This window comes from Sipha flava, unplaced genomic scaffold (genome assembly GCF_003268045.1).
Source record: "Sipha flava isolate LNK unplaced genomic scaffold, YSA_version1 240_pilon_pilon, whole genome shotgun sequence".
In the NCBI taxonomy this organism is placed as follows: domain Eukaryota; kingdom Metazoa; phylum Arthropoda; class Insecta; order Hemiptera; family Aphididae; genus Sipha; species Sipha flava.
This window is the reverse complement of record NW_020272885.1, coordinates 316,278-335,025: the sequence shown is the minus strand read 5'-3', so window position 1 is coordinate 335,025 and position 18,748 is coordinate 316,278. Positions and strand designations below refer to the sequence as shown.

General features: G+C 28.7%; 3 protein-coding genes across 3 annotated transcripts; 1 reads left to right on the top strand and 2 right to left on the bottom strand.

Annotated features, from left to right (window-relative positions):
• Nucleotides 1–591: 591 nt before the first annotated feature.
• LOC112684069 lies at nucleotides 592–1,487 on the bottom strand. The gene is made up of 3 exons (XM_025555369.1): nucleotides 1,326–1,487; nucleotides 1,016–1,266; nucleotides 592–937 (listed from the first exon to the last, which is right to left on the bottom strand). Exons 2-3 carry the CDS (start codon nucleotides 1,231–1,233, stop codon nucleotides 649–651), a joined length of 507 nt encoding a protein of 168 aa, XP_025411154.1. The 5' UTR covers nucleotides 1,234–1,266; nucleotides 1,326–1,487; the 3' UTR covers nucleotides 592–648.
• A 3,657-nt stretch (nucleotides 1,488–5,144) lies between these two features.
• On the bottom strand, nucleotides 5,145–10,703 carry LOC112684068 (4-hydroxybutyrate coenzyme A transferase). Its single transcript, XM_025555368.1, has 8 exons — nucleotides 10,238–10,703; nucleotides 8,228–8,380; nucleotides 8,008–8,156; nucleotides 6,401–6,491; nucleotides 5,928–6,332; nucleotides 5,718–5,855; nucleotides 5,502–5,651; nucleotides 5,145–5,424 (listed from the first exon to the last, which is right to left on the bottom strand). Exons 1-8 carry the CDS (start codon nucleotides 10,425–10,427, stop codon nucleotides 5,240–5,242), a joined length of 1,461 nt encoding a protein of 486 aa, XP_025411153.1. The 5' UTR covers nucleotides 10,428–10,703; the 3' UTR covers nucleotides 5,145–5,239.
• Nucleotides 10,704–11,038: 335 nt separating this feature from the next.
• On the top strand, nucleotides 11,039–16,191 carry LOC112684067 (exosome component 10). The gene is made up of 14 exons (XM_025555367.1): nucleotides 11,039–11,636; nucleotides 12,726–12,859; nucleotides 12,927–13,038; nucleotides 13,103–13,368; nucleotides 13,432–13,618; nucleotides 13,688–13,831; nucleotides 13,896–14,086; nucleotides 14,181–14,337; nucleotides 14,402–14,550; nucleotides 14,619–14,781; nucleotides 14,865–15,062; nucleotides 15,129–15,329; nucleotides 15,607–15,855; nucleotides 16,072–16,191. Exons 1-14 carry the CDS (start codon nucleotides 11,634–11,636, stop codon nucleotides 16,126–16,128), a joined length of 2,211 nt encoding a protein of 736 aa, XP_025411152.1. The 5' UTR covers nucleotides 11,039–11,633; the 3' UTR covers nucleotides 16,129–16,191.
• The last annotated feature ends 2,557 nt before the right edge of the window (nucleotides 16,192–18,748 follow it).

The following is an 18,748-nucleotide window of genomic DNA, read 5'->3' as shown; positions in this document are numbered from 1 at the left end:
TTCAACTCGACCGGCCACAGCCATATTGGACGTTTACGCCGTATTTTGCGGACCCCTTCCAAATGCCATTTAAATGTTTTATCATTCTACATTTTTTTTTTACGTCACTGAAAGTATGGGAGACGATTCCGACCCGGGTCTTAATCGTTTGTGGAGTTCCGCAAAAGTTGCACCTATGATTATCATAAGACCTGGTGTTCTTCAGATCAGAGGGCTGCGACACGATTGAGCATAAAACACCTTTCTTGCGACACGATTGAGCATAAATTGTCGGCGTATCAAAGGAAATTGAAATACAAAAGAAAACCAACACGATTGAGCATAAAAAACTCTGCAACGTTGCCATTTTCAATTTTGAACTGTATCGTATAAAAACATTTATTTAAATAATTATAATAAATCAAAATATAACATGACAAAAAAATATCATGTTTTCATAGTCAATATTTAATATGCATGAAAATACTTATGATAGTAGTATAAATAGCTGTCACAGTATATAGATATTTTTGTTAATAATAAAATAATAATAATAGTTATGACTTATGACTTATCAAAATAATAAAATCAAAATATTTATAAATAGTTGTCACATTCATATTATAATACAGTATAATATACCTAGCTAGATTTTTTGATAATAATAAATTAAATTGATACACCTTGGTATCTGCTTCCAATTTGACTTAAATAAATTAATAAAGATTCCGTATTCTTACGATTTAAAAACTGGCTGTAGGCTTGAATATTCAATTCATTTTTTTTTATTTCTTTTGCGGATTGTAATTTTCCAGGCTTGTGTCGAATTGAATTGATCTTAGTCGATGTTTCCGCTTGTGTTTCGATCAATACCCTAACGACTGTATGAACATGGGGGTGAGGTGAATAAAACTGTGAATTGTACGTGCGATGAAAGCTTTCAGCTGCATTGGTCGTTCTAAAAAAAATTAAATAAAACAATACAAATTAGTAAAAAAAGTTTTTATAATAAGTTTTAAAAAATATTGTTAAAAACCTTGGGTTTAGCGAAGGAGTTTCCGCCCAAATATTTGGAGGAAACTGGCAGTGATCTTCAATATAGTTGTGTATAATGTAATCAGAAAATATGAAACCGTCATCATTTGGACAAATTGATATTAACTCGTGAAATGCATCAACTACTTCTTCTGGGGAAATAAACGCCAAACCAAAAAACATTTTCAACCATTTCCCTAGTTCATTACTGTTGTCCATGTATGCTATTCTGAGTGAAGGTTCGCCAACAATCTACAAACAAATTATTATATTTTAGTAAAAAAGCACTATATTATATAACTGTTTCTTACTTTTTTCCACCATGATTGTCCTAAATGAAATCTACATCCAATTATTTTAATATTTCCAAACACGTCTGTAATTGCCTGATGAGCTCCAATTTCAAAATCAACATGAAATGTGTTAATTTGCAAACTTTTTTCGCATAATTTCAAACATAAATTATTTAAAAATTGCCACATTTTAATATAAGTAGACCTAGTTTTATTTGGTAAAAAAAAGTAAACAAGTGGTAAGTAGTATCCATTTTTATATCCATGTATTGTGTACAATTGAATAAAATATTTTGGAGCATAATTAAATGTGCCATCGCCAAAATACTCAGTACAATTATTTGTCATAAATTGTAGATTTTGTTCTGTAGTTAAACATACAAAATTATCATCAGTCGGCATGTAAATGAATTGTTGACCCTTATATTTAAAACATTCTTCATTTTTTAAGTCACTTAATTGATGAATTGTTTCATCCAAAGAAGTTGGTAATTTAGGATAGGTCTGCTTCCGTTTATCATACATTGCTTTCCGTACATTTCTTACATTTTGATTGTTTAAATTTGATGTTGGAGAAGAATTTAAAAGTTCGGTGCGAATAATTTTAAGTGGCCGTGTGTAAATTGATTCTTCAGCTTTTCTTTTGCAATTTTCTCTTAAAACTTGCGTTTCTATTTTCTCAATAGAATTTTTATCGTGATTATGTTGTCCAGCAGTTTCAATCACTTTACGTTTATCGAAACCCGAGAACATTATTGCCGAACATTTATTATTAGTACACCTCCATCTCAAAAGATTGTCTTTTTTTCGCTCTCCAATTAATTTATACTTGTATAAATTAACTAGGGCCAATTCTTTGCCTCTTTCCGATAAAATAATTGTTATATCCATATTTTAAAAAAATAGAAAAACGCACTAAGTATACACGCACTATACACTACACAGGTGATCGAACACTGATATTATTTCTATAATAATTTTGGATTTGTATCTTAATTATCTTATATTTTCCCCCGATGCTAAATGTTTAAAACGTCGTTTTGCTCCGGAACTAATTTATTAATCGATAACATTGTCGATAAAATTTATAAAGCCGATAAAGCTCACGGCTCGCGTCAGATATCATAATAATTGGTGTAATAATACGAGAAAATAATAAATTACAAAATTTTGGCAACGTGAATGTGGCAACGTCGCATAAAATATTCTATGCTCAATCGTGTTGCTAAAAAGGTCTATGCTCAATCGTTTTATGCTCAATCGTGCTTTACCGGATCAGAGCACACGATTATCAATAATCAGCGAACCGTTATCGAATTTAAATTGAATCCGTTATCGGCCATTCGTCCGGCAGATCGCTACAAACGCAATGCACGACCGATAGCCGTTGTCAAATTTCTCTCAAACTCCACGGTTTGTCCTGGCTGGTATTACACTCGATCAAAAAAGGCTGCTCGAGAGCAAAATTTTTCTCGGAAGTGCCCACCTGCTACAATATGCTCCGATCGTTTACACCGTAGGCGTTCAACTATTCAAGTCGACGAAAAAGTAATCGATGACGAAATTACGTACAATTAAAAACATATAGGAGCTCGCTCCATATTGTGTTTGCATGAATGTTTATTTTTTTAATGGTAAGTGTTAATAATTCGAATTCTATATTTAGATATGTTAGTATACCCATTTGACCATTTGGTGGATAATATTTAGTTTTAAAAGTTTGATCAATATTGATAAATTCATAATTTCGTATTTTTATACACCAATATTGTAATTTACTTTATTTAGTAATATCGTAAAAAAAATTACTGAATATCAGTTTTCGATGATAAAATGCAGTTCAATTTTCCACCACATTCAATACATTTTTTAATTTTCATCCTTAAGACTTATCTACCATTTCTTCATTCCAATACATTTTTTAATACTTGCTGTTAATAAAAATGTTGATTCAATAACTTTATAGTTCCATTCCATTAAATAGACTAATATCAAATAAATATAAATGTCTGTTAATTGGTGTAAGTACAGATCTTCACTGCAATAACTAAAAAGAAGATTTTTAGATAACATTTTAAAAAACTATTAGTAAACCATTTATTTTAAACCTCCACTGCTAAAACTTATCGTAAACAAAACTATGGCCGCCAAAAGCTATGACTTATAGAATAGGTTATGATAGTAATTATTATCTTAAAAACTAAATTAATATCTATAAAATATTATTTCAACAATTATTTCAACAATTCAAGCAACCAGGATTGGTTTCGGGGGGTTGTGAATTTGGAAAAAATAAGCATTTTCTGCAGGTGTTTGGTGGGGACAAGAAAGTAAGATATAGTTAGGTTTATGAGTTAAATATTCAAATTACAAATTAAACTGTCTTCACTTCTATTTCATATTGTGATATCACAAAAATAGTATTATACAATCGACTATCGAGAAATCGTAGTAGCAAGGTTATTGATGTTTTAAAGTTGAACGGAACAACGTTACAAAACGTTCCATATCGTCATATTATTATTGTTATCAATTATAATGAGAATAATATTCATATTTCATATCAATCAGCCGTTTTGCGTGATCAAGATAAACCATTTTTTTCTTACGTAAAATTTGTAAAAATCTAAGAAAATTTTCGTGGGAGGGGGGGGTTACAACCCCCAAACCACACCCCTAGTAGCGCCACTGTCTTAATTAATTTAAACTTAAATAGATTAAACAAAATTTAATCTTTCCAGGTTACATACATTTTTATAGTTAAACTCGGCAACAATGGATAATTCAGCTAGTCAATACATAAAATACAAAAAAATTATATTGTAGATTTTGTTTGTTTATATTCATTGATACATAATACTAATTATTTAAATTTTAAATTTCCTATTTTGACAAACAGTTATACTAACATAGATATTTTTAAAGTGAAATCTAACTTCAAGAGCAATTACAATTTGATTCCTACATCAAAATGTTTAAAAATGAAACATTTATGAAGTCTTTTGGACATTTTTTAAACAATTATATTCTTAGAGTGAATATTATAACTGTATCGTTTAAGTTTTAACTTGCGAATTTTATATGGTTCATTTAGAATAATAAATGGTGAATTATATGCAAATAATTGGTTTTTGAGTAAAATATAATATTTCAAAAATACAAAAATAATTCCAGTTTCATAAATAAAATACTTTTCTTAATATTGTATTTTATCTAACTATTCACTAATATTTTAATAAAATTATTTTTTAACTATTGACTTGCTATTAGGTAATAACGTGTCATTTGAATTATAAATATATGTATAGTGAATAAAACGTAACATTACATTTTTAAAAAATAATTCAAGACATGTGAACACATCAATTTTAATAGTTATAATTACTCATACTTCCATAACCAAAATAAATTATTAAAATACATATGAAAAACATTATTAATGTGAAAATAATATACTTGTAATAATCATTGATATTAACAACATAAACACAGATTTATAAATTTATTAAGAGATAATTATATAATTTTACACTACTTGATGTTTTGAATATTTTTGAGATCCACAACGCGATTTTTCTTACTATACAGAGATTAATCAATATATTTTACAAATTGCTATTGAGAAATTTTTGTTTTTAAACTATTTATAAATCATTAATAATGGTAACATAAATGTTTAAAAAGAGTAAAAAAATAAAACATTACTATTATTGAGTACATATTATTATAATAAACAAATAACAATACTCAATATTTAATGAATATCCATAAATATAATTAAATATCAATTTATAATTCCTTGTGCAACATAATTAAATCAAAAAAAAAAAAAATATATAATATTAATACATTTAATACATACAGAGCATTTTAAAAGCTTGGATATATTTTTCATATGATTCCAAAATTTTTGAACACCTATGTACATGAGATTATGCACAGGGCATAGTTTTCAAACGGTCAAATGCTGCTCTTTCTAAATATTCTCTATGGTCAGGGTGAGCTATATTTATTAAGGCATGTGCTCGTTGTCTTAAACTTTTTCCAAACAAAGATGCAACTCCAAACTCAGTGACAACATAATGTACGTGTGCACTAGTAGTAACAACAGTGGCACCTATAAAAAAAAATATATAAAAAACGATTCTCATTTCTGATAAAGTTAAATATTAAATATTTAGTTAAAAATATTACCTTCTTTAATTGTGGGCACAATTTTAGTACTTGGCAAACCTCTTTCATCTTTAGTTTTTGGATTTACCGAACCAAGGGCAATGATCGGTTTACCTTTACCATCATAACCTTCAGCAGCACCTCTAATGAAATCTACTTGGCCTCCATATCCTGAAATAGATTTTAATTTTTAATTATTATTTAGATTTGTAACTATAAAAAATACAATTTATTTACCAGAGTATAATCTAAATCCAATAGAACCAGATACAACTTGTCCAGTTAAATCAACTTCAATACAGGAATTAATTGCAGTCATTTTAGGTTGTTGGGATATGATATGAACATTATTAGTATATGATACTTGTCTCATGCCTATAAAACAATGATAATATTAAGTATATAAATTATTTAATTTAAAGTAATCAATTAAGAAATGTATATTACTTATTAATGGATTGTTATCCACAAAATCATACAATTTCTTGTTCCCCATTAAGAAACTTGTCACAATTAATCCTTTATCTAAATTCTTATTGTGATTGGTTATTACTCCAGAATTTACTAAATCAATAACACCAAGACTGAACATTTCAGAATGTATTCCCAAATCCTTGTGACCAGTAAGACAACTTAGGGTTGCATCTGGAATGGCTCCAATGCCCATTTGCAATGTTGCACCATCTTCGACAAGGTTATCAGCAATATGTTTGCCAATAGCTAATTCAGTGGGATTTGGATCTTTGTGTTCATGGGCAGGTAATTCACGATCAAGTCTGACAGCATAATCAATATGAGATTGATGAATGATAGCTTCACCAAATGTCCGTGGTAAAAACTTGTTAACTTGTGCTGTATGAAAAAAAAAAATTCTTTAAAAATATTTTGGTAAAAATGTATAAGAAAAATAATTTCCTTACCAATTATTATTTTTGAATGACTTAAAGCTGATCGAATGCAATCTACACTCGTGCCAAGACTGCAAAAACCGTGATTATCGGGAGGTGATACCTGAAATAAAAATATTATATAAGATGTCAATGATCAAATTAAAAGTAACGTAAATATAGATCTTATAAATTATTTATAAATATTATTATTTATTTTATATTACATAAAATGTATATTATTAATAAAAAATAAAATTGGCAGCACCTATTAATAAATATGTAGTTATAAAAATATTTTACATATTTAATTTTAGGTTTATCAAGTACATAATACTATAAAATTATATATAAATTAAATTTTCAAATTATAACAATTTAAATTAGTATTTAACACTTCATTTAAGTTTTTGTATTAAAAATTTAATACTGATGTTTACAAAAAAAAAAAGACAAATATAAATATTTTTTTATTAAAATCAGAACAAATTAAATAAAATTAATTTTTGAACTCAGAGATTTATTATTTTTAAGCAACAGAAACCTATACTGACAAATTTAATGACAGATGATACACAAATATTACTCAACAATTAATCTTTAATTTAAAAATATTAATGAATTATAAGTATAAAAATATATATTTTTTGTTTTTATTTATATAATATTATAATTCAACAGTTAAAGTTAATAAAATATTTAAATATAAACCAGGAATATAACACTTTAGGTATATTAATATTTTGTTATTTAGATTCACAGACTTCAATAACTAAGGTTATTATCAAACGTTTGTACAGATATTTTTAAAATATATGTTTAACAAAACAAAAAAAAATAAATAAACTTTTATTTCATGTATAATCTATTTAAATTGAGTACTATAAAATTTAAATGAACGCATTAATTATTTTACTTTAATAATTGAACATTTTAAACCTCATCTTAATACTAACCCTATTGTTTACTGTTTAGTTATAAAAATACATTTATAATTCATAGTTCCAATGTTTAAAATCCTTAACCACATTATAACATAAAATTAAAAACAATAAATTATACAAATACTAATAAATCAATAAAATTATAAATATTTACTGATAATAACACTTAAGCTAATATTTATAGATAACTTTTTTAACCTGACCTTTAGCCATCAAATTATTAAATAATCATAATAATATAACTCATAATAATTATAAATATTTGATAAGTATGTAATATAAAGTATATAATTTATAATATAAATCAAATGTATATATTATTTAATCTTATTATTACATAGAAGTTTATAAAAATAGATTGTTTATATTGTTCAGTAGATAAGTTAGCTATTTACAAAACAATGAATATTATATCAATTTATATTAACAATAGATATTTACAAGTAATAAAATGTTCTACTTTTTAATGTATTTAAAAAATTAATATTAAATAATATTAATTCTAGTTATCATGCATAATAGTTAAATTAATATAGGAATTCTAATATTCTTAAAATTATATTTTAAAAATAAAATATTATTTTTAGAATGTGGTTGTACTTTGGCAATTAGTTAAAAATACAAACATCAACAAAAGATTCAAAACAATAAACTGTACTATGGCCTTTGAACAAATATTTGGTTTAATATTCTTACCGAGATAACTGCTACATCTACTGGTATAATTTTGCGCTCAAATAAGTAGGGAATATCATGTAAAAATATTGGTACAGCATCACCTCGACCTTCATTCATGCTCTTCCTCATATTGGCACTTATAAAAAAAGCCATTGGTCTGAAAATACCTGAAAAGAAAATAATTCAGACTTTTCGCAATGAAAAATTTTATGACATAATATATTAAAAAATTACTCACCTTCACACTCTGGGGCTGAATAAGGTGATTCAAATTCAGTATGAATACTACAAACACGTATATCTTTTAATTGCTTTTGTTTTCCATGATCAGTCATGCTACGTATAACCTCGATTGGGGTAGAAGCAGCACCACCCACAAAAACAGTATCACCTATAAATAAGACACTTATTTTAATTATTATTGAATAGTAAGAGGTTCTTTAATATTCACATAGTAGATATGAATAGTTAGTCAATTAATCAACATTTAAATGAAAAACTAATTTTAGAAAACCATAAAAAATAAGTGAATATATTTTAAATAAAACTACCCAGTGTCAATATTCATAAATTGAAAATTTATTTTATCTTAAGGAACTTATTTAAATGAAACCATTTAAAAATATTCAAAAACCTAATGATAGATTACAGTTAATATTTTAATTATATCAATCATATATGTACATTGTAAGGTTTTTACTAACTAAACTAATAAACAATCTATTAGTCATTCAAATATATTTGTAAGATATTGTACATTAAAGAAAGTCTTTTATCTTTTACTTTTAATTAATACCAAAATTTAATAAAACCGAACACAATGTGAAAATTTAATGAATATAATTAATTTTTAGTATTTATCATCCAATTTTATTACTTTAACCTTAACAACTTTAATAGACTAACCCTAGTGTTACACATTAAATTTCTAGCAATTAAATTTTACCAAAAGCCTATTCCGAAATTATGAAAATTTAAATTTAAACTCTTACTCCGGTTAATCTTGGATTATTACAATAAAAATTAAACAATAAAAAAAACTGAAATTTATACTACAGTATTATTATTATTACTAATTGATTAATTATTAAAATAAATATGTCTGTAAAGTTATACAAACCTGATTTACCAAATAATCAATCAATTAGTAATAAGAATAATACTGAAGTGCAAATTTCAGTTTTTTTTATTGAATAATTTTCCTTATATATCAACATAAATTGAAAATTTTTTTTTTTTATTAATAATTCTTAGTAACAATCAAATCAGAAACTCTAGAGCAATATTCATTGGTTAGATAAGACTGTGTAATCATATGATCCCCAAGTCTCATTTAGTCCGGGGTGTGTTATGAACCCAAATATTTTGTGAAATCTTAATTCAGACAAAATTATATTTACGCACGATTAATTATTATTAATATATTTATTATTATGTAGTTATAATTAAACTTTAAGTACACAATTATATTGATACTAATTCTAATACACAATGCTCTACTAATTTTTACAACTCTAATGCTCTGATCCCATAATACGACTGACTGCCTCCTCCTTAGTGTGTTCGCCTGTACGGCGAGCCGGACAAAATTCCTTCGTCTGCAGATTTCGTTGGCTCGTCGTCGGCCAACACACTATTCCTGACCGTCTAAATCCATATACAATATTATTATAATATTCAGGGGTTCATAACAATATTGTAATAGACTAAGTAACTACTTATGTTAACATAGATGGACAGAATTTCGGGGCCTCGGTTGTTTCAAAATTGAATAATTTGAACACGAAAATGGATCGTATTTTATCACAAGGGTAATGGATTAAAACCTAACCGTTCCCAAAATCCTACAAGTCATAGTGAAGCTATTTCGAAAAGTATGAGGAAAAAAAACCAATGGTTTTTGTACATCGTGCGAAGAACGCAACTACGCGCGGTTTACATAACAGGTGACGATTTAAATACATTAAAATAGAGAATGACCGGTTGCCTAGTCAAGTTATGTAAAAGTTCAAAGGCCAAGAAATCAACGTAATTTAATAGTCGGGCGGCCAACACTTGTTAGCAGACGGCAGGAAAGTCGTGGAAAAAAACAAAAACCTACGTGCCAATCGTTTTATTGACGTTGTTCCGCGTTAATTTCTTTGAAAACCGTGGCCGGAAATTAATGATCGGTGCACCGGACGCGATGTTCCTGTCCGCCGACCGGACATGGCTATTAATAGGCGCGCGAGGCCGAAAAGGTTTTTACCTGATTTGATGCACTGGACGGCTTCGTCGGCGTTCACCCATTTGGGTTCGCGGTCCAACACCTGGGACACTTGCGGCGTGTACGTGAAATAGGTCTTGGGCCCGTTACGGCCGGCAATAGAGTTCCAGATTCTGGCTGGGCCCCGGGCTACGGCCGCTGTGAAACGGATCCTGCGCATTGCCGACGACATGACGAGGATAGCTGAGAGGAGCGCTCGGACGAGAGAAGCGACTGCGGGGTCGAACGGCAAGTACAGCGGCGCGAATCGAATATCGTCTACGGCGGTCGGGTCGCAGCGGAGCGTGCGGGCGGGCGGCGCGTTCTCGAAGACGATGGTCGGATAAGACGGATTAAGCGGTTTACGCCGATCGGGCGTCGTGTCACAACGTAACGCGAATGACGCGCGTCCGCCGCCGTTAGTGGGTCGCTTGTTACGGGGCTCTTGATAATAACACGACGTACAGCTGGTGCTGGCGACGAACGCGCGGGAGGAAAGGGGTGGTGAAAAGGAGGAGCGCGATTGGACGGTGACGTCGACGCGGAGATTCCGTAAACGCGATTAATGTTCGAGCGAGACCGCGTACGACCTGCGTCGCAAAACGTGGATAGGGGGAAAAAAAAAATAATAGGAAAACAAGAGAAAACACAAGAGCGTTTCTCGGCTTGTCGACGGTTCGCACCCGACGACGGTCGACGTTGACCGGCACGTGAGCGGATCGCCGGCAGCGCAACAACAATAACAACAGTATTTCCCGGAAACGCCCGGACCACGGTGCACGGGATACGCGCGGTGCCGTGTTCCGGGTTCGTGGTCAATCGAAAATATTATCGTCGAGTAATCGTTTCGCGGGATTCGTCGTCTTCTTCCTGGTGCTCTCGATTGCGACGTTAATTACAACGCGTCTAATTATAAAACTCAACGGGTCAGTACAATGCGCTGCGTTAACCCGACGGCCTGACCTCTGGATAATGCAACAGTACCGCGGCCCGCGGTACAGTTCCAACGCCGTAACGAGCGCCGAGGAAATATTTCGTTTCGTCGTTACCGTTCTTATCGTTTTCCCGGCGTCGGACCAACCGACTTGCCGTTGTCTCGTTTCCCTCGGCCCTCGTCGTCCGAACGCACTGACACGCGGACGGTTTGCCAAACTGTTTAGACGTGTTAACACGAGTGTTGTTGACATTTTGTTGATAACGCCAGAAGAAGTGTGCATGGTGTAATTACTCGATGGGAATTAGACGACGTTCGTCGATCTGCTGATGAGACGTTTTTAAGTACTTATTTTTTGATGGGTTCTTTCGATTTTTAACCTGTTAAAAATACAGTTTTTACTATCAACGGTCGTTTCGTCGAACCGTACTTGAACGCCACGATACACAGTTACTTGATAAAAAAATGGTGAGTCACTTAGTTCTTTTAAATTTCTCACGTGTCGTACGTCATTTTTTTTCCGTTGAAATATAATAAGTATTTCAAAAATGATGGGGTAAAACCATAACCTAAGTGATATTTAGAATATCAATATGATAAAATTCACTGTTGGTAGTATCTAGTAAAACAGAAAATTATTACAAGATATTACCAATAAGCATTGGTTGTATCCGTTTGGATATTTGTTTTTATAATAGGTTATTTATTCATTGAGAGAAGTCAATTACTTTTAAAGACTTTAATTCAATTTTTTCTTATTGAACAGATTTTATTTAAAAACCGTAGAATTTTACTTTATTCTTGTTATGTTTTTCAATAAATTACTGCCATTAAAACACCTAATATACCACCATCGATGCCAATAGCTACCATGAAAAATTAAAGTTACTGGTCTAGTTGACTGCCGCCAAGAAAGTATTCCTCCTCCTGCAACTCACGTTTAGTTGATGCCCGTCACTTACATCTCTCATATTTTCAATGTTATAAAATGTATATACTACAGATCAAAAATGATATTTGAAAGATATTTTAAAAATTATATAATATAATATAAATGTATGTAAAATGTTTTATTTGTCAGTTTTTGTGGCAAAGTAATTAAACAACCGTGATCCATTTAAATAAATTCTTAAGGACATAGCAGAGTTTTGGCCACCTGTATAATTTTTTATTATTTACCGTATTTATTTATTCTTATATATTATTATATTATTTATTTATTTTTATTTTGATTGCCTGCATTTTTATGTATGATCATAAATGTACAATGTATAATTAATTTTCGTGAATTTTTTGATAAATTATTGATTATAACATCAAAAACACAAGAGGTGAGAAATGTAAGTAGAGGGCTTCAACTAAACCTGAATAATTGAGTCAACTAGAACAATACTGAATAAAATAATGCTTACTAAAATTATTAGATTATTAAATTATATTATCATTACTACTTCAATGTACTATTTTAATATAACCATTGGTTCTCAATACATTTATAGCATTTAAAATATTATTTTGATTATTTTTGCTTAAACTCCTATATTATTATGTTTCTAGAGTGGTTTTAAAACATTAATTGAAGGATCTCGTGCTTCTAATAGTTTACCAACTGGAGTAAATTTGAATTTCTATAATAGTTACCCTAAATTCAGAAAAGTTATTTCAACACGTCAAAATCACGTTCTCAAACTGTATGTATTTAGCAAATAATACAATTTATTATTAAAAAGTACTTACATTTATTTAATTAAATCATAGAATATCTGCGTTGTTGAAAAATCAAAAGATTCATGGAAATATTCGTGGTCGAGATACTGATCATCAGTTTGAACTTATTGAAGAAGGAAATGATACAATATTGGATCGTGTAGTGAGTTAATGCAATAATATTCTATATTTTAAAACCAGTAATAAAAAATAATTTGTGTTTTTAGACTTACAATATTGATGTGTTGAATGGTTCTTCTAAAAATGTTGGTGTGTCTGTTATACCTAAAGCTGTTGTGTCAGAGTCTAATGATAAATCACAAAATCAGAAAAAGATTTTAGTTCATGGACGTAATGTAGAAAGACCACAAATCAAATTTAAGATAAAAGTGGACAATAGACCAGTTCCATTTAAACCTCTTCTTAATTGTAAACCAAATAGTAAAATACCATTAGATTTGTGTCTAGAAACAAATGAAGATGGAACCTTGTTGTAAGTATTATATTTTTAAATGAAGTTCATATTTTTATTTATAAAAATAAATTTATATTTTAGTTATAAGCATCCATACCATTTTGAATTGGATGAGTTTAAAGTACCAGCAGAACATTTAAAAGTATCAATAGTTAAAAAACCTACTTCATTAGAAGAGACAAAATTTGTAGAAGTATATACAGAGGAACAATTTAATTTAATGGTTTCTGAATTAAGAATTGTTCATGAATTAGCTATTGATTTAGAGGTTTGAAAAAATATTATTAGCAATGTTTTATGCTCTATCTTATTTTATTTATTTTTCAATTTAAAACAGGCACACAGTTATCGTACGTACCAAGGTTTTACTTGCTTAATGCAAGTGTCCACTCGAAATGCAGACTACATCATAGATACATTAGAACTTAGGGACAAAATGCAAGTTCTCAATGAAATATTCACAGATCCTGCTGTAGTTAAAGTAAATGCTTAAAACTACAACTATAATAAATACATAGTATATTAAATTTTGAATTTGTATTCAGGTATTTCATGGAGCAGATAGTGATATTCTTTGGCTACAAAGAGATTTAGGTCTTTATATCGTCAACATGTTTGATACTCATCAAGCTGCCAAAATACTAAATTTTTCTCGAAAAGGATTAGATTTTTTATTAAAACATTATTGCAATGTTGATGCTAATAAAGCATTTCAATTATATGATTGGAGAACAAGGTAAAAACAAATTGTTACTAATAACCTAATAAAGTATATTATTGTATAAATATTAATTCATTATTGTTGTTTTCCTTTTTTTTTTTTTTTATAGACCATTATCACCTGAAGCCATATATTATGCCAGGAGTGATACACACTATTTGCTTTATGTATATGATATGATGAAAAAAGATCTTCTGGCAATGTCTACTAAACAATGCAATTATATTGAATTAGTATTTCAACGTAGCGTTGAATTGTGCAAATTGGTAAATATGAATAACATGATATTTGTATTTTTTTTTTTGTAATTATTTTAAATGTGACTTTCAGAGGTATGAAGTAAATATATTGCATGATCAAAGTCATATGAGTATGTATAAACGAAGTAAAAAGATGTTTGACATTCAACAAATGTATGCACTCAAAAGCATTTTTGCATGGAGAGATAAGTTAGCAAGAGAATTAGATGAAAGCCCTGGGTAAATTTTGAAAAAAATATTTAATTTATGTATTCATGTATTATATTTTATTCAATTCTTATTTAAAGGTACATTCTTCCAAATCATATGTTACTTAAAATATCAGAAATGTTACCAAAAGAATCTTCTGGTATACTGACTTGTTGTTCACCAATACCTCCATTAGTCCGTCAGTGTTTACACGAAATCCATCATATTGTCAAGCAAGCAAGAGAACAATCTTTTGAAAATGTGAGTTTTATTTTGATTTTATGATTTTTATTATTTAATTTGTATAAATGTTGTAATTGTAATAATATTGTCTTTGTTTAAAGACTGAAAACTATAGTGAAAACAATAGCTTCATGCAAGATGCCAAACATATAGACATTGACCTGATTAGTCTACACGATTATTCTAAATCTAAACAGAAAGTGGAAGAATTTTTACCAACTTTGTTGGGTAATTTAAATAAGTTTAATGAAAAACTTGATTTTATATACTCAAAACCACAAGAAATTACGATTTTTCAGGTATATACAAGTATAATTATTTTATTTTATCATATTAATATTGTATTTTGTTTTTTTTTTTTCCAGGATGTTAAAAAATCAGTAAAATGTATTGGTCTTACAAATATTGTGTACAAACAACCATATGAACTTTATTTAAAAACCATAGAATATAAAAATATTCTAAAAAAATCAGCGGAGAAAAAAGAAGAAAATATTGACAGTAAGGAATCATTAAATACTAGTAAACCAATGGAATGTCTAGACAAGCTTTATCTAAAAAATCAAGTATGTTTATAATTAACAATAAGGTTCTCATAAAAAATAAAATAATTTAGTTTTATCATGTTTAAGATAAGAGAAAATTTGATTAAGAAATATTTTTTTGAATTTATATAGCACCTCAGTTTTCTATGAATTTCATTTTTTTATATTTAAAAAGTTATACTATTGTAAAAACTACATTTTGTGGTGTTTATTTAAAAGCCATTTGTATAAAAAATTAAATAAAACCTTGTTATATTCATTATAATATTTTGAATACATTTGAATATGATTTTTGTAGATTAAAGAAATCAAAATTGAAACTGATATTGAGCCATCTAATATGAAACAAGAGGTTCAAATGACTCTTATAAAAAAAGAAAAAATTGATGATCAGTTATCAAGTGCTGCAAGTTCATCGACACAAAAACCTGCAAATAATTCAAGCAAAAATAATAACTTTAAGCCTCATAATTATGAAAACACTGATTTTTCAATCTACCACAATCAATCAAAAGATGTTTTATATATAGCCAAAAGACTGCAAAAGGTAAATATTTCCAGAGGTTTAATTGCATTAAATATTAATTTATTGATATTACATTTCCTTTGCTCTTCTATTCATGATGACTTGTTACATTATTATTAGAATTTGTTATTTGTTGAAAACGTCTTGTAAATTATTTTTCATTCAAAAGATACAATATTCCTATACTTTCTCTGTTATTAAGATACCAATAGATTTTAATTTCTTAATTTGTTTCAGAAAAATAACAAATCAAAAAAAAGAAGCAAACCAAAACGATTACAAAAAACTGTATAAAATCAGATACATAATGAAAAAAAAAATACTATCTATTCTAAAATATTAAGTACAGCAATTATTTCAAGTACATTTTTTTTTTCTAATATGGATGTATTTCATTTTTAATAAAAATAATCCACAAAGAATGTATATAATTATTTGTTTGTACTTAAATTTATTGAATAGAAGTATGATGCTTGAATAATTTTCCCAAATCCAACATGTACTAAATTAATGAAAAAAATGTTATATATAAAAAAAGAAGTTATTTATGCTTTTAAAAATATTTATATAAGCACTTGAATATACACTAAAAATATCAAAATATGCGAAAAAAATATATCATATAAAAAAATTTTAAACTTATTATTAAAATGCTGATTGCGTCACTATATGATACAAATAAATATGTAATTTAAACCAAAAGAAGAAGAATTAGTTAATTAACATAAATTAATTACAAATACAAAAATTAATATTATTATTATTATTAAGAAAAATGTTTTAAATACTACGGAACTGAAAGACTTAAAAAATCAAAATAGCAGTTATCTTTAAAATATGCAAAATAAAATTTCATATTTAGTTTCTTAGTTATCTGAAACAAATATATTGCTCACATAGATATTTCTAGGACCTCTTAAAAAAAAAAAAAAAAGTAATTACTATATATTATGAGCCCTGTTTATCACTCTCAGTGAACTTTTATATCTACTTACTTGTTATTCAGAAGCCTAGCAACTGTAAAGTACAGGATAAATAAATTCTTGACATTTTCAACATTCAAAATTACCAATTTATCGGTTTTCTTTATCACATATTTTGTGAATAGAATAGGCTTTACTATTTAAAAACAAATAAAAAATAGTTGATACTATAACCCATAGCTATAATCATAGGCGTGCGCACGGGGGTGGCCGGGTGGGCCGCGCCCCCCCTGCGGACTCTGGCTTTTTATTTAATAAATGTATATCTATACTATACAAGATAGCGAACATTTTTACATTTTACATGAATAAATGTAATAAAGTTATTAGTTATTAATCAGACTAATCAGAACTTGCATATAATATAAAAATTGAAGATGTAATTGATACATTCAAAAACCTTACTCCCGTGGACAAAAGGATGGAGTTGTAAATAGTATAATAATATGTAAATAAGGATTTCTTAGATATAAATTGTGTAAATTTAAATAGTATTTATTTTTATATTTGCATATTGAATTAAATAAATAATTTATAAAATTTAAAATATTTAATTATACTAGTAGTCTTTAGTACAAGAATCTTTGGTTCACTTTTTTTAAGGGCGCACGCCTATGGCTATGATAGCTACTGAAAATGCGAAAAATCCTTTGCAGAATATTTTTACTAAAGGATATTTTTAGTAAAGGACGACCTGATGAGATTAAGCAATGGAGCAAGTATTGAGGATGCAGAAGATCGAGAACTTTGGAGAACTTTGGTAGAAGCTGTGAAGCGCCTAAATGGCGCGTAAAGCAAAAAAAAAAAGAATATTTTTACAGTTTCTTCTCGTCCTCCTTTCTCCCAACTATTTTAAGTCAGCCACCCTTGTCCTACACCTCCACTTATCTCGATTTTCTACATACCTTACACACACGCCAACAGCCATCATATAATTTTAAAAATGTATTAAAAAATTATTAATAATAAATAAATACATTTATTTAAACGAATATGTAAGATAGTATTGGTGTAGTCTTTGGTGGACAAGATGAGAGAAAATAGATTAAGATGGTGTGAGGTGCATGTGATAAGACAAGAAGAAACAAATGAAGTAAAAGTTGTTATGAAAATTAAAGTTAAAAGGTAAAGGGGAAGAGGAAAACCAAAAAAAAATTATTTGATACAATTAAAAATTATATGAGGACCGTGTATACGTAAGGCATGTAGAAAATCGAGACAAATGGAAGTTTAAGACAAAGGTGTCTGACCCCAAATAGTTGGGAAAAGAGAAAAAATATAACATATATGATTTTAAATAGTCGTAGTGATCTGATTAACAAAATGTTTTTGAAATTTGAACCATAGGGTTTTTTTGGTAGTATATTACGGAGAGCTTGTTAATGTGCATAAGCAAATAGACCGGAATGATAGAATATTTTGCATACCAGTTGGATCCAGTAGTGATTCGTATTAGGATAACCAGATAACCATAATAAACTATTTTATAATAAGTATTTTTAGTTTAATATTAAATTTGAAAGTTAAAGACGGTTCAAGGCAATCTGAATCTATCTACCCTGTTAACCAACTACACTTCACTGCTATTGTTATAAATATACATTGAATTTTGGATTTGGGATGCAAGTGCTCACTTATGACTAAAAATCAAGAGCAATTAATAAGTAGAAATTCAAGAGTAGCAGACCAATAATCACTGGCAGACCAGTCGCTTTCAGGTAGTTGTCAAACGTTCTAGTTTGAGTACAGTGACCTGGCGTCCCGACAATTTGCTTCAGGACAGACAATTGTCCAGGAATGGGACTGCAAAAATGTACCAGTTTGTATTTTATTCAATTGTAGAATAGCATTACTTAGTGTAGCTACTCCCAGCTCAAGGCTTTAGAGTACAGCACATTTTTATGTAGTTTCCATCGACACAAATCAATTTG